Source organism: Rhinatrema bivittatum, chromosome 1 (assembly GCF_901001135.1).
Source record: "Rhinatrema bivittatum chromosome 1, aRhiBiv1.1, whole genome shotgun sequence".
Taxonomy (NCBI): Eukaryota; Metazoa; Chordata; class Amphibia; order Gymnophiona; family Rhinatrematidae; genus Rhinatrema; species Rhinatrema bivittatum.
The window spans coordinates 39,905,767-39,917,866 of record NC_042615.1 but is presented as its reverse complement, the minus strand read 5'-3'; the positions used below and the strand labels follow the sequence as shown (position 1 = coordinate 39,917,866).

At 47.9% G+C, this 12,100-nt stretch overlaps 1 protein-coding gene across 2 annotated transcripts in view; it reads left to right on the top strand.

Moving 5' to 3' along the window:
* The first annotated feature begins 2,682 nt into the window (after positions 1–2,682).
* The window catches only part of RNF150 (ring finger protein 150), a 345,956-nt gene continuing 336,538 nt past the window's right edge, over positions 2,683–12,100 (top strand). For both annotated transcript variants that reach the window (XM_029597504.1, XM_029597457.1), the window contains exon 1: positions 2,683–3,543. In XM_029597504.1, coding sequence (XP_029453364.1) covers positions 3,075–3,543 — 469 coding nt within the window. In that variant the 5' untranslated portion in view covers positions 2,683–3,074. The remainder of the gene's footprint in view (positions 3,544–12,100) is intronic.

Sequence of the window (12,100 nt, the reverse complement as noted above, 5' to 3'; positions counted from 1 at the left end):
CTCTGGCTCCACCCCCTGCTCCCTTATGGGGCTTACTGTTACATAGGAAACCTGTATAAGGGGCAGGCTGCTGCAGGGGCCTGTAAACGTACCCTAGTTCACAGGCTCCATGCTGATTTTTGCGGGGGGGGGGGGGGGGGGGGGCAAGGAATATGGAGGTCATATTGGTGGGGGAGGGCAAAGGGTACGAAATTCAGCACTAGCACCTGGGGCATTGGGGGGGGGGGAGGGGGCACTGCCTTCACACCCCCAATCTGTACCTATAGATTACTAGGTGCTGGCACATGGAAAGTATAGCAGAAGTGTATGTACCAGTACCCCAAAAGTTGCTGTCCTTGCATTGGCCTGTAAGCCTGGCCCCTGAGCACCTGCACATGTAAGGGGGATGGGGATGTGGGTTCCTTCCACCCTTAAAGGGACAGGGGCACCTTGCAGATTCTAAACATTGAGTAGCAAAGCAGGATAACTGGATCTCGGGAAGATCCCCCACACACTCACAACCTTGGAAGGGAGCCTTGGGAAGGAGCCATGAGGGGAGGTCCCACCAAATTTTCACTTGGGGGCCTGGAATTTGAACTTATGCCACTGCCTGAGAGAAGTGGGAGGAGAGGGATATGGGGGAGAGATGGGCACGAGGGGTGAAAGACTGGAATTGTAACTTACGGTCACTGGTTACACTGGTACTCTAGCATCCCTTGTAGAATTGTGGATGCTTTGTTACTGTTTTATCTGAGCATGCCCCAACTTTAATTAAGTCACTCTGGAGAGCTTGGGTTCAGTCAAGATTAGGTCCCAGTGTCCTATTTAAAGCACTGCTTCTTAAAAAACTTGGAGCATAACTTCAGGAAGAACTATGCCAACTGATTTAATTGGGCTTCACATGCTGAGGCCTAGACAAATATCATCTTTTTGTGAGTACCATGGGTTGCATTAGCCCACTGTTTAGTGAAATCTTACGTTACATGAGCATCATGCCTGATGTAGATGATCAGACTGCATCGGCAGAATTAACATATTTTGATGCACTGGCAGTTTTGAGATTTGATTGAATTGTGAACAATTACCTGAACTGGAATCTCCGTCTGTTGCATTATACTGTATGTGTGCAAGAAAATAAAAAGAATGGAGCGAAAACTGTGTTTTGTTTTGGAATCACGTGCGAGCATGGGGTGTGAGGGGACCAGTGAAAAAGGTACCCCTGAGGCACGCCTCCTTGAGAGATCCTGCCAATTTCTAGGAGAGTGCAAGTTACAGAATGGAGGAGTAAAAAAGAGCTGGGGGAGGAAAGACCCCTGATGATAGAAGAATAGGTTAGAGTGAGGAAGAATGAGGAACAACAATGTGCCATATATTTATTTGATTCAATAAATACTATACATTCACAAAAACATGTATACACAAACACAATATTAAAAACATTCTTACATTTCACAACAAGGGCCCTAGTTTTGCAGAACATTTGTCTTCTTCAGGGGAACATCATACACATCAATGCAACTTAAATTATATTTTACAGTTTTCATGGGTAAATGTCACATTAGCTGCAGTAAATGACAAGATGTTGAACTTTATAAAAATTGAAAACGGTAGGTCAGCTTTCCATTACATTAGCAATGAAACTGTATATAACGGAATCACAGTTCTTCCCACCATCATACATGCAGCACAGCAGCAACATAAGTTCAAGGTGGCTCAAATCTGATGCCAGCACCCCAAGACGTCTTAGGGTGCCGTCACCATGTTTGAGTAGTTTAGCTGGCATGATGGAAAGGGAGCCGCGTTGAACTTATGTTGCATGTATGACGTTGGGGAGAACTATGATTCTGTTATGCAGTTTCATTGCTAATATAATGGAAAGCTGATCTACCATTTTGGAGTTTTACGAAGTCCAATATCTTGTCATATACTGCAGCTAATATGAAATTTACCCATGAAAATTGTAAAATACAATCGAAGTCGCATTGCTGTGTATGATGTTCCCTTGAAGAGGCCAAATGTTTGGTGAGAGTAGGGCTCTTGTTGACAAATGTGGGAATGTTTTTAATATTGTGCTTGTGCATACAAGTTTTTGTGAATGTATAGTATTGAATAAAATAAATATGATACATTGTTGCTCTTCATAGCCATATATTGTGCCTGACAACTGTACTACCTTAGAATGAGAGGAAAACAAAAGGAATGCCAGGCTATCCCTCACTCAGACAAAAAATGGAAAAGGGAAACACAAAAATGAATCTCACCCTCACAAGTTGCATAAATATAATATTTTAAAGGATGATTTTAAAACAACATATTGGATTGTATTTTGTATTTGATTCTATAATTATTGATGTCCTATAACTGTTAGACACTTTACTTTTTTTTTTTTTTTTTTTACCAGAAAGGCGGAATATAAGACCGAATGTAATTTAAAAAAAAAACAATTGCTGCTTTGTACACAGAATTCCAGAAAATCTGGAAAGCCCTGTGGCCGAATGCTAACTCTGGCCACAGAATCTTGCCCTGGGCGGGGCGCAGGAAAGGTGAGGGCCTCGTGTCCGATAGGTGGGGGTCGCCGGGAGGCAAGTGACGGATTCCCCCCCCCCCCCTCCAACGACGGCTGCATTTCCTCTCCTCGTCCAGCAGGCGTCGCTGCAGCCCCTAACAAAAACCGGAGAGCTGGAGCCCTTGACATCCCCGAAGCTCCTCCCGCCGCCAGCAGACTAACACACACACAGATTATTGCTGGATAGACGTCCGCATGCAGCCATGCACACGTTTCTAGCTACGGGCTGAAAGGTCGGGAGGGGGCGAGCAGGACCCAAACAAAGACGTCCCGGGAATAGAAGCCGCGCAACCCTCCTCCCCCCCCCCCCTCCCCTCCCCTCTAAAGCCAAAGGCTAGCGATCGCCAGAAGCGAGGGGGGAGGAGGGGGAGCAACGAAATAGCCCAGATCTCTGGAAAATCCACATTTTGCAGTGAGAGGAGAGGGAGGAAAAGGAAAGGAATTGGCTGGCAGGAAGTCCCTGAGCCAATCACATCGGAGCAAGCGAGCGTCGCGGTGCCGGCGGCCCCCCGGAGCGGGCGAGGCAGACATGGCAGCGTCCGTGGTGCAGGCGTGCCGCAGCCTGGCGCTCTCCACCTGGCTCCTCTCGCTCTGCTGCGTGCAGCTGCTCTGCCTGGAGTTCACGGCGGCCGAGCGCGAGGAGTGGTACACGGCCTTCGTCAACCTGACGTACGCCGAGCCCGGCGGCGGCGGCGGCGGCCCGGAGGTGGTGCGCTCCGAGCGCAGCGAGTGCGGCCGCTACGGCGAGCACTCGCCCAAGCAGGACGCCCGCGGCTGGCTCCTCGCGCCCGCCAGCCCGCAGGAGCGCGCCGCCTGCGACCCGGCCACCCGCTTCCCCGCGCCGGCCCGCCCCGGCGCGTGGGTGGCGCTCATCGCCCGCGGCAACTGCACGTACCGGGACAAGATCCGCCACGCCGCCCTGCAGAACGCCTCGGCCGTGGTCATCTTCAACGTGGGCGCGGGCGGCGCCAACGAGACCATCACCATGCGCGACACGGGTGAGTGCCCCCCATCCCCGATCCCCTTTACCCTGTACCGCTCCTCACCCCTCCTCCCCCCTCTCCATGCCCAGGATGATGTCAGGTCCGATCGCCGATCGCCCCCTAGACATGCGCCGGTGAGGGCTTTGCCCCGGGCTTAATGGGTCCGGGTTGTGCCATGCATGCCACCTTCTGCCCTGGGCACTGTCTCGGCTTCGTGGTGCATTTTCGTGATTTTGCAGGGGTATTGAGGAGAGGCATCCCGAGTAAGATACCCCCCCCCCTCCCCAATCTCTCCACCCCCCCCCCCCCAAATCATTATTTTGCGGGTGCCAGACGTTTGCTTGAATGGCAGAGAGGATGCCCTGTCAAAAACAGCTACCAGAGTGCCAGAGCCTACAGGTGACCTTCCCAGGTTGCTAAGGGTGTGGATGTAAATTTTGTATCCTAGATCTACCAGTGGGCAGAAGAGTTTTGAAACTGGTGCATTGATTTATTATTTTCATTTCCTTTTTGTAAAGGAAGTCTATGGCCTAAGCTTTTTATAGCTGCATCAGCTGCATGGAACTTATATTATGACTCCCTTGTCCTTATCCCGATTGTGATGGATGTTGATAAAACACATGTAAATACACTTGGATTATTTAGTATTACTGTAGGTGGTGCAGTGGGAATGCGCAAGGGTCTGCCACTGGTTTTGCTTTGTGTCTGAATTAATGTGTCCTGTCGTGAAGTGCCTACTATGGAACTTTGTGCCAGCGATTCCAAGAAACCTACCCAGGGACCTTCGTTTTCACTTTTTAGTTTATTTTTCCTGGGAATTTCAATTTTCCAACCCCCACAAAAAAAAAAATCAGTAGAAAATGACTTCATAATTAACAAACAAGGGAAACTCTTATAGCACTGAAATTTCCAGGAAAAATAATTTGACTGGAAATGGAGGTTTCCAAACCTCCTATGGTGGGGCAGGGAGTTTTTTGTAGAAATGTGGATGTGATGACCAGCATCTTGCTTGTCAAAGGCATGCGGGGACTGCATGCATTCAAGTAGTGGATACTGTGGTTCTAAGGAATCCAGGATGTAGCTGCTGCTGTGACAAGTCCACTGTCTGTAACCATCGGAATAGCCATAGGAGATGGCCAGAGCGCTTCTGAATTGCATGGCCCCACACATGCTGTTGTAGGTTTCTTTCCTTTTTTTTTATGTTTTCTTTTTTTTGTAAAATGTGTCTTGTTTGAAGTAGTGTAATGTTGTTGTTGTTGTTTTTCAGACTGAGGTGCAGGTGAGGGTGAAATGCTTAGGCATTGTTAGTATAATTTTTTGGGGGAAAAAAAATGTTGGCTACAAAGGATGGTGTTTAATTTAGAGCATCCTGATCCAGACAAACTGCCACCTCCCAATGAAGTCTGCTTTTTTTAATTTTTATTTGCAGATAGTAATAACACTTGGATGTTCCATGGCACTTAGTTTTCTCACGCCTATTAAATGTCAGCATAGACAGATGTTGAAGCTGTAGGTTACTTCTACAGTACATAAAATGATCTGTATTGCTTGGTCTCATGTACGAGGTTTTTTTTTTAAAGTGGCAGTGCTTCGCTCAACCATGCCGAGTAAAGTTGTGAAAGTGTTTTCACTTGCATCAGAAACATTTTTCTGTTTGTCTCTCCTCTGAATGTCATATTTTGTTGTTGATGGGTTTTTTGTTTTGTTTTTTTTTACTATTTGCGATAGGCTCTTTTCTCTCAATGAAAAATCATGCTTGGGGTCCGGGGCTGGCCTCCTGTTTCTGGCCGGGGTATCTGCAAAATCTCTAGGCTTCTTTCCCCCCTGGAAGCGAAGTTCTGTAACCCGGAAAGAAAACTGGGACTGCAAAGTTGGAAAATCCAAAGGTCTGCACGTACCTAGTCTTATAATGCACTCCCCCCCCCCCCCCCCTCCGATTTGGTCTTAGAACTGCTTGTTCAGGTCTTGCGTGGGGCTGGTAGGTCGGAGACCCTGGTGGCGAGGGTTGATGACTGCCGCTTTTGGGGGTTGGTACTTCACACAGGTCGAGCTGGGGCTGCTGATCCCTGGCCTGGATTTGCCTCACGGCAGGCATGGAGAATGTGCCTGGTCTTTTCCTCGGGGGGGGGAACTGGAAACGCTTCTCCATGCCTCTGGTGGAGCAAATCCAGAGCTGGCTCAGCCTTTCCAGGGTGAGGTGGCCACCCCTTGAGGGAAGCTAAAGTGGCATGCGAGGGTTGGGTGTGGGAGGTGTCTTCCCTGGCAGCTCTCGAGCACCCTTTGTCGTCCGTTCCTCTCCGTTCTGCCTACAGATTGAGCGAGATCTGTTTTTATTACTTTTAGTCCCAGTCGAGCACTCGCTCTACCTCAGCCCTGTTTGAGCAAATGTGTATTGATTTTATCCAGGCAGAATGGTTTTGATTTCTCTGGTGTTTGTTTTTTTTCTCTAATACCAGGAGGCAAGCATATTGCGCCTCTGTTGACTCGTGTAGCGGGGAGACTCTCGTCGGACGCCGCTTGTTGGGCCACGAAAAGGCGACGACCTGTCGGAGTGAAATCCATGTTCTTTGGAAAACTTGAAATGTTCCAGGGGTTTTGCCCCTGCGGACCAGCTCTTGCCACCCGATTTTTAAAAACTTTTTTTTTTTTTTTGCGAGGCTTCTGTGTTCTAGGAGAAGTGACAAGCAGTGTGGCGCTTAGAGCTATTGAAGCAATGTTTTTTGTTAAGTAGAATTCATGCCTACATGGGAGGGAAGCAGAAAGGAAGATGACAGATTGAGCCCTGTGACAGCACAGGAAGCAGGTTTGAACTGGGCAGACCAAAGGCTTCTTTTTTTGCACTAACACTGTCCGTCCGGCAGGGAAAAGAACAAATCTCTTAACATTTCTTTTGACACGCAATAAGGTCATTTGGTGGGGGATGCAAGTGAAACTTTGGCCCGTGCCTTTTTTTTTTTTTTAATTTCTGCAAATCAATCCGTAGGATGTCGGTAGGAGTACACTGTACCAGTTGTTCCTGTACGACTGGTAACATCTTGTATCAATTAAAGACTCAATGAACAGAGCCAACTATTCAAAAAAAAAAAAAAAAGAAAATCAACCTAGAAACAGTGGGAACAGATGATTTAAGTCCAGAAGTGAAAATGCTCTTACACGGCCAGCAGGAAGGAAGGTGCTAATATTCGAGGAGAGCAGCTTCTCTCTTACCAACCTTGATGCAGCTGGAACATGAGGTTTAGCGGTTTCTTGTTGGATACGCTGTTGTTTTTGTTTTTTTTTTTTAAGGTGGAACTGCTCCTCTTGGATTTCCTTCCTCTCTCGTTTTAGAAAGGAGCAATTTCTTTCTTGAGGGTCAGCCTTGTTGCCTCCTTTCGATCCGTCCGTTAAGACGCCCATTGGAGAAAGAAATGACAGAGTCGTCCTGGAGGTGGTGAGGGCACAAGGGGGGTAGTGGAGTTTAAGGAGGCATGGGGGCGGGATCAATCCTTCATAGTGGGGGGAAGCGAGAGGAAAGGCAGGCTATCGAGGGGGATCTTGGCAGGGCCCCCCCCCCCCCCCGATTCATTCAGTTTCTGCCCCAGGCCCGTCAAATAAACCCATGGTCAAGGGAAGGTTATTACATACCCTAGGGAAACCTTACAGCCTTGCACCCCGCCCCCCCCCCCCTCACACACACACTCCCACACCCTCTGTAGCCACACACAATTTAATTATGTACTTGTAACACATTTTACATGAAAAAACATTCAAAAGTATAGTCTACTGAGGTAAAATATCACTTACACGTATTATATTTACACGCACTGCTGTGGTGCCAACCAGAAAACTGCAAAAAAAGACACTTGGAACTCCCATGGAATTTATGATGTCACCTCCGAAAGCCAAGAATAAATGGAATTACCATTACAGTATAGTAAACCTCCCATACCAAAACAACCCCAACTGCCAGCGCTGAAGTAGTAACAGCCTTATTTATGAAAAGGCAACGCTGCAGGCCCTAGAATACCAGTACAGGTCCTATTGGGGAAAATAGAACAAGCCAGGCTGCTATAGATCCCTACACTGAAACTACCTGCCAGCAAAATAGCTCACCTCTGTTACATACGCAGAATACAGGCAGATCCTGACTAAATACAGAATAAAGAGACCAGAAAGTATAAATAGAAATGTGCTGAGAAGAACTGAACTGGAACCCACAGAAGCCAGCCTCTTATATGCAGAGCAACAATAGAGAACAGAAACATTACCATTCTTCATAAAACATTAAATAATAAAATCAAGAAATATAAAACAATGGTAAAATCAAATTCATAAAAGAATAAATAATTCAAACCAGTTAATGAATAGAATATCCAAAATTTGGATTCGAGAAGGCGTTTTGGTGAGACGGACGTGAGCGTCTCTTTCCGCTTCTCCTTTTTTTCCTTTTGCAATGCCGCATTCGGCCCGGAAACGAAGGACTAGAGAGCGTTCGGCCTCGGAAGCTCTCCCCTTCCCTTCCTGAGGTGGGAATTATGGACGCATGCGTCCACCGTGATGCAGATACTCTGGGAAGGAGCTCGCTGGCCAGAGTTTGGGGGGGGCAGAAGAGCCCGAACATGTCCCTGAGCTATTAACATCATTATCCCCGGCCTTAGAAATAGGCTCCACCCGTTAACCCCCGCTGAAAGGTGCGCCTATCAGACGCGACGAGACTCAGAGGTGTTGGAGATGAACGCCTTTGGAGAGTCTCAGCCAGAGCCTGCGGTTTTGGAGGTAGGCGTATCAGCCCTATGTCAGACCTATGGGGAAGCGTGAGAGGGCATCTGCTGGATCTGCTCTGCAGCAGATGGAAGCGAGCTCAGCCGAGTATACATCACTTTAGAGACGATTTGGGAAGCAACATGTGTCCTGAATTCAAACACCTCTGTTCAAGTAAATACCATTACCGGTACAGTTAAAAGATTTGGATATTCGTTTAAAATCTGTTGAGAAAGAAGCTGGAGAAGGCAAAGCGCTGCTCGAATCCCTCAAAATTAACCCAGAGAGCACTACTTCTGCTACCACTCAGCAAATGCTGATAAAGGAAAAATCAAACACTTCATCTTAAATTAGAGAACACGGAGAACCAAATGTGTGCGAAAAATTTACGTTGCATTCGTTTTCCCGAAAGTTCCGTTTTGCTTCACCTAAAGACGTTTGGAGGAGGTACTTAATGGAAGTATTAACAATTCCAGAGGCTGCGCTCCCAATAATGTCCAAGATATATTATACACCTCCATTGAAGAAGAGTTCACTGGACACTAACAATATGTGGGCTTTATTACTTATTGAAACACCCAAGATGGAGATCTCAGCAGTTTTGGAGCAGTCGGATGAAAATTTGGCAGCACCCTCCACATTTATTGTTACCTTCCTATTTGAGACCGACAGGGAATGGATATTTAGAAAGTATTTTACACGTCGAACAGAGTTATTTTTGAATCATAAAATTCAAGTATTTCCCGATTTATCTAGATAAACCCAGAGGAGAAGACGGCAGTTCTTGTTAAAGCCCAAGGTGCTTGAATTAGGATCATTATTCTGTTTAAAATTTCCATGTGAATGTTTGATCAAGCACCGGGGGGCTTCTTATTTGTATTTTCAACCTTCTCGATTAATAACTTTTCTTACCAATAAAGCCGGAGTCCAGTTCGGCTCTTCTCCGACTTCTGATCAGGGAGATCCTTAAAGCAGTAACCAGACCTCTCATAGAAATGTACTGTATCATTATCACGAATTTTCCTTATTATTGACTGTGATTTCCTTCTGGGTAATGTACATTTTGAATCCCTTATTGTGGGCTTGTTAAATATGTGGTATCTGATTTTTTTTTTTTTTTTGTATTCTTTAAATTTTCTTATTGTTCTGGTTGTAATAATACATGTATTGCCTTTCAAGTTAATATTGTAAATGAATAAAAAAAAAAACAATATTCAAATTTTCCCAAACACATTACAATATTTCAGAAAAATCCAATAATTACAAAATGTTCTAATATTTCCCCCAAAACCCCAAAATATTTCAAAATAGCAAAAACATCAAAGTATACCCAATAATTAAAACTTATAGGGATTAAAAAATCTCCTGCTCTCCATACCTGGGATCTTTTGATTTCCCGTCACCCTGAGATTTTTGTGGATTCGGGGAGATAGGGCCACACCAACTTTAACTGCGCTCTCTCTCTCTCACACACGCAGTAACACACTGATTCTCTCACACACTCCCTATGCCTGCGCTCGTACATGTTCTCTCTCTCACACACGCAGTAACACACTGATTCTCTCACACACTCCCTAGGCCTGCGCTCGTACATGTTCTCTCTCTCTCACACACTCCCTAGGCCTGCGCTCGTACATGTTCTCTCTCTTTCACACACGCAGTAACACACTGATTCTCTCACACACTACCTATGCCTGCGCGCTCGTACATGTTCTCTCTCTCTCACACACGCAGTAACACTGATTCTCTCACACACTCCCTAGGCCTGCGCTCGTACATGTTCTCTCTCTTTCACACACGCAGTAACACGCTGATTCTCTCACACACTCCCTAGGCCTGCGCCCGGACTTGTACTCTCTTTCTCTCCCTCACATAAACAGAATAAGGCTGATGTAGTATCCGTGCGGGGAGAAATGGGTGCTCATGATTACGTCCATCCACCTCTCCCGGGAGCGCGATGGAGTAGGTAAATGAGCTGCCGCGTCAGAATGGACACGCTGGGGGAAATTGTGCATCCCTAGCGTCTCTTCGGCAACTGGCGGGAGAAGTGGCTGTGTGTGGGTTGGAGTATGGAGGCTCGAGAATTGAGCAGTGTTTTACTAACCTGACCGCCGGCAAGACATTTTATATATATATATATATATATATATATTGCTGCTTTCTGTGGTTCCTCCGACTTAATATCACCACGATATTAAGTCGGAGGAACTACAGAAAAGCAGTATTTTTTTTCTTTTCTGTTCAACCTTCGGGGCTCCTCAAGACTTAACGCCAGCTCCAGAGCTGCCGTTAATTTTTTGAGGGCTAAAATATGTGCATCGGATGCACGTTTGGTTTTTTTTTTTACATAAGGGGGTACTAGCTAATAGCCTCATCAACATGGCGTTTACATGATGAGCGTTATTCGCTATGTGAGTTTTGGACGCGATGATCCCCCTTATCGCATAAGGGGTTGTGGATGCGTGTCCGGGACGCGCCTTCACCTGTGTGTTAGCCTGTGCGCACGGTATTGCTTTGTCCTAAATCTGTGTGCGCGCATTCTTGCGAGAGCCTGAATGTGAAACACAGGCTCTCGTATAGACACACACGCACACAGGCTCTCACACGGCCACACACAAGCTTGCGCACACATACATACACAGGTATATAAGCTCACACACATACGCGGCCTTCTGTTCTCTTCGGGCCTGATGGGATGAGCCCCTAGTCTGTTCGGCCCCACCATGACCCACTGGCCTTTCTGCTCTTGGGGGGAGGGGAGGTTGGCGCTGAAGCGGGAAAAGTTGTGCGTGGGTGCCCTTGTGACACATTACAGGGAACACTGCGGCGCGGCATTTCCTCTTCAGCTGCCGGCGGGTTGAACTTTGCCGGCGGTCGGCAGCCTCTCTTCCTCTTCAGCTGCCGGCGGGTTGAACTTTGCCGGCGGTCGGCAGCCTCTCTTCCTCTTCAGCTGCCGGTGGGTTTGGCTGCGCTGGCGGCCCTGTGGCCTCTCCTGTTGCCCCGTGCTATTGCAGCGGGTAGGCGACATGGGCCTGGCTCCGCTCGGCGTATTTGAGAATTGTGTTATTTGGATACCTCCGGTGTGTATAAAGATGCTAAGCGTGACGGAGACGGGATGGGCTGCCTTCAACCCTGTGTATGAGACTGTGGTACAAAGCGCGGCATTGACCAGAGATATCACAAGGCAGAAAAATTCTTACCAACTGGTAGGTGGCGTTTTGGGTTGGTATACAGTGCGAGCGAGTCCAGTTTAGAAGACTGTTGGGGGGCCACGTCTTTCCTTCACTGGGGGCCTCTGGTGTAGCAGCAGAGGAAAAGGGAGGGAGGAGGAGAGGGAGGAAGATCACGGGAGCAAGAGGGAAGGCGGGAGGGGGCCTCAGCCAGCGTTACAGCTGAGGAGATCCTGCAGGAAGCACACGAGCCCGGTTTTCCAGGCCGTGCGCCTGTCCCAGGAGAGCTTGCAGCCCAGCTGAGGGAGCTGCTGAACCGGCTGCCCCCCCCCTCCCCCCCTGGACCACCCCTTTCTCTGGACCTGGCACTTCTGCGCGTTAACGGGGGTTATGCGCGGAGCCGGGCACCTTTTGAGAGAGCGCGCGGTGCGCTCAAGGCCTGGCCACATGCATAACCCTCGTTTTAAAATTCGGCCGATAGCTCATAAGTGGGCCCTGGTCTTGTTCTGTGAGCTCCAGTTAGTCATAATTTCAGGCCCGTTCGTGGCTGCTGCCACATGTTGGGGGGGGGGGGGGGGGGGGGGGGGGGGAAGGACGTCGCGGGAGTTGGAATAGTCTGTGCATTAATTTCTAGCTTACCTGTCAGACTCCCCAACGACAGG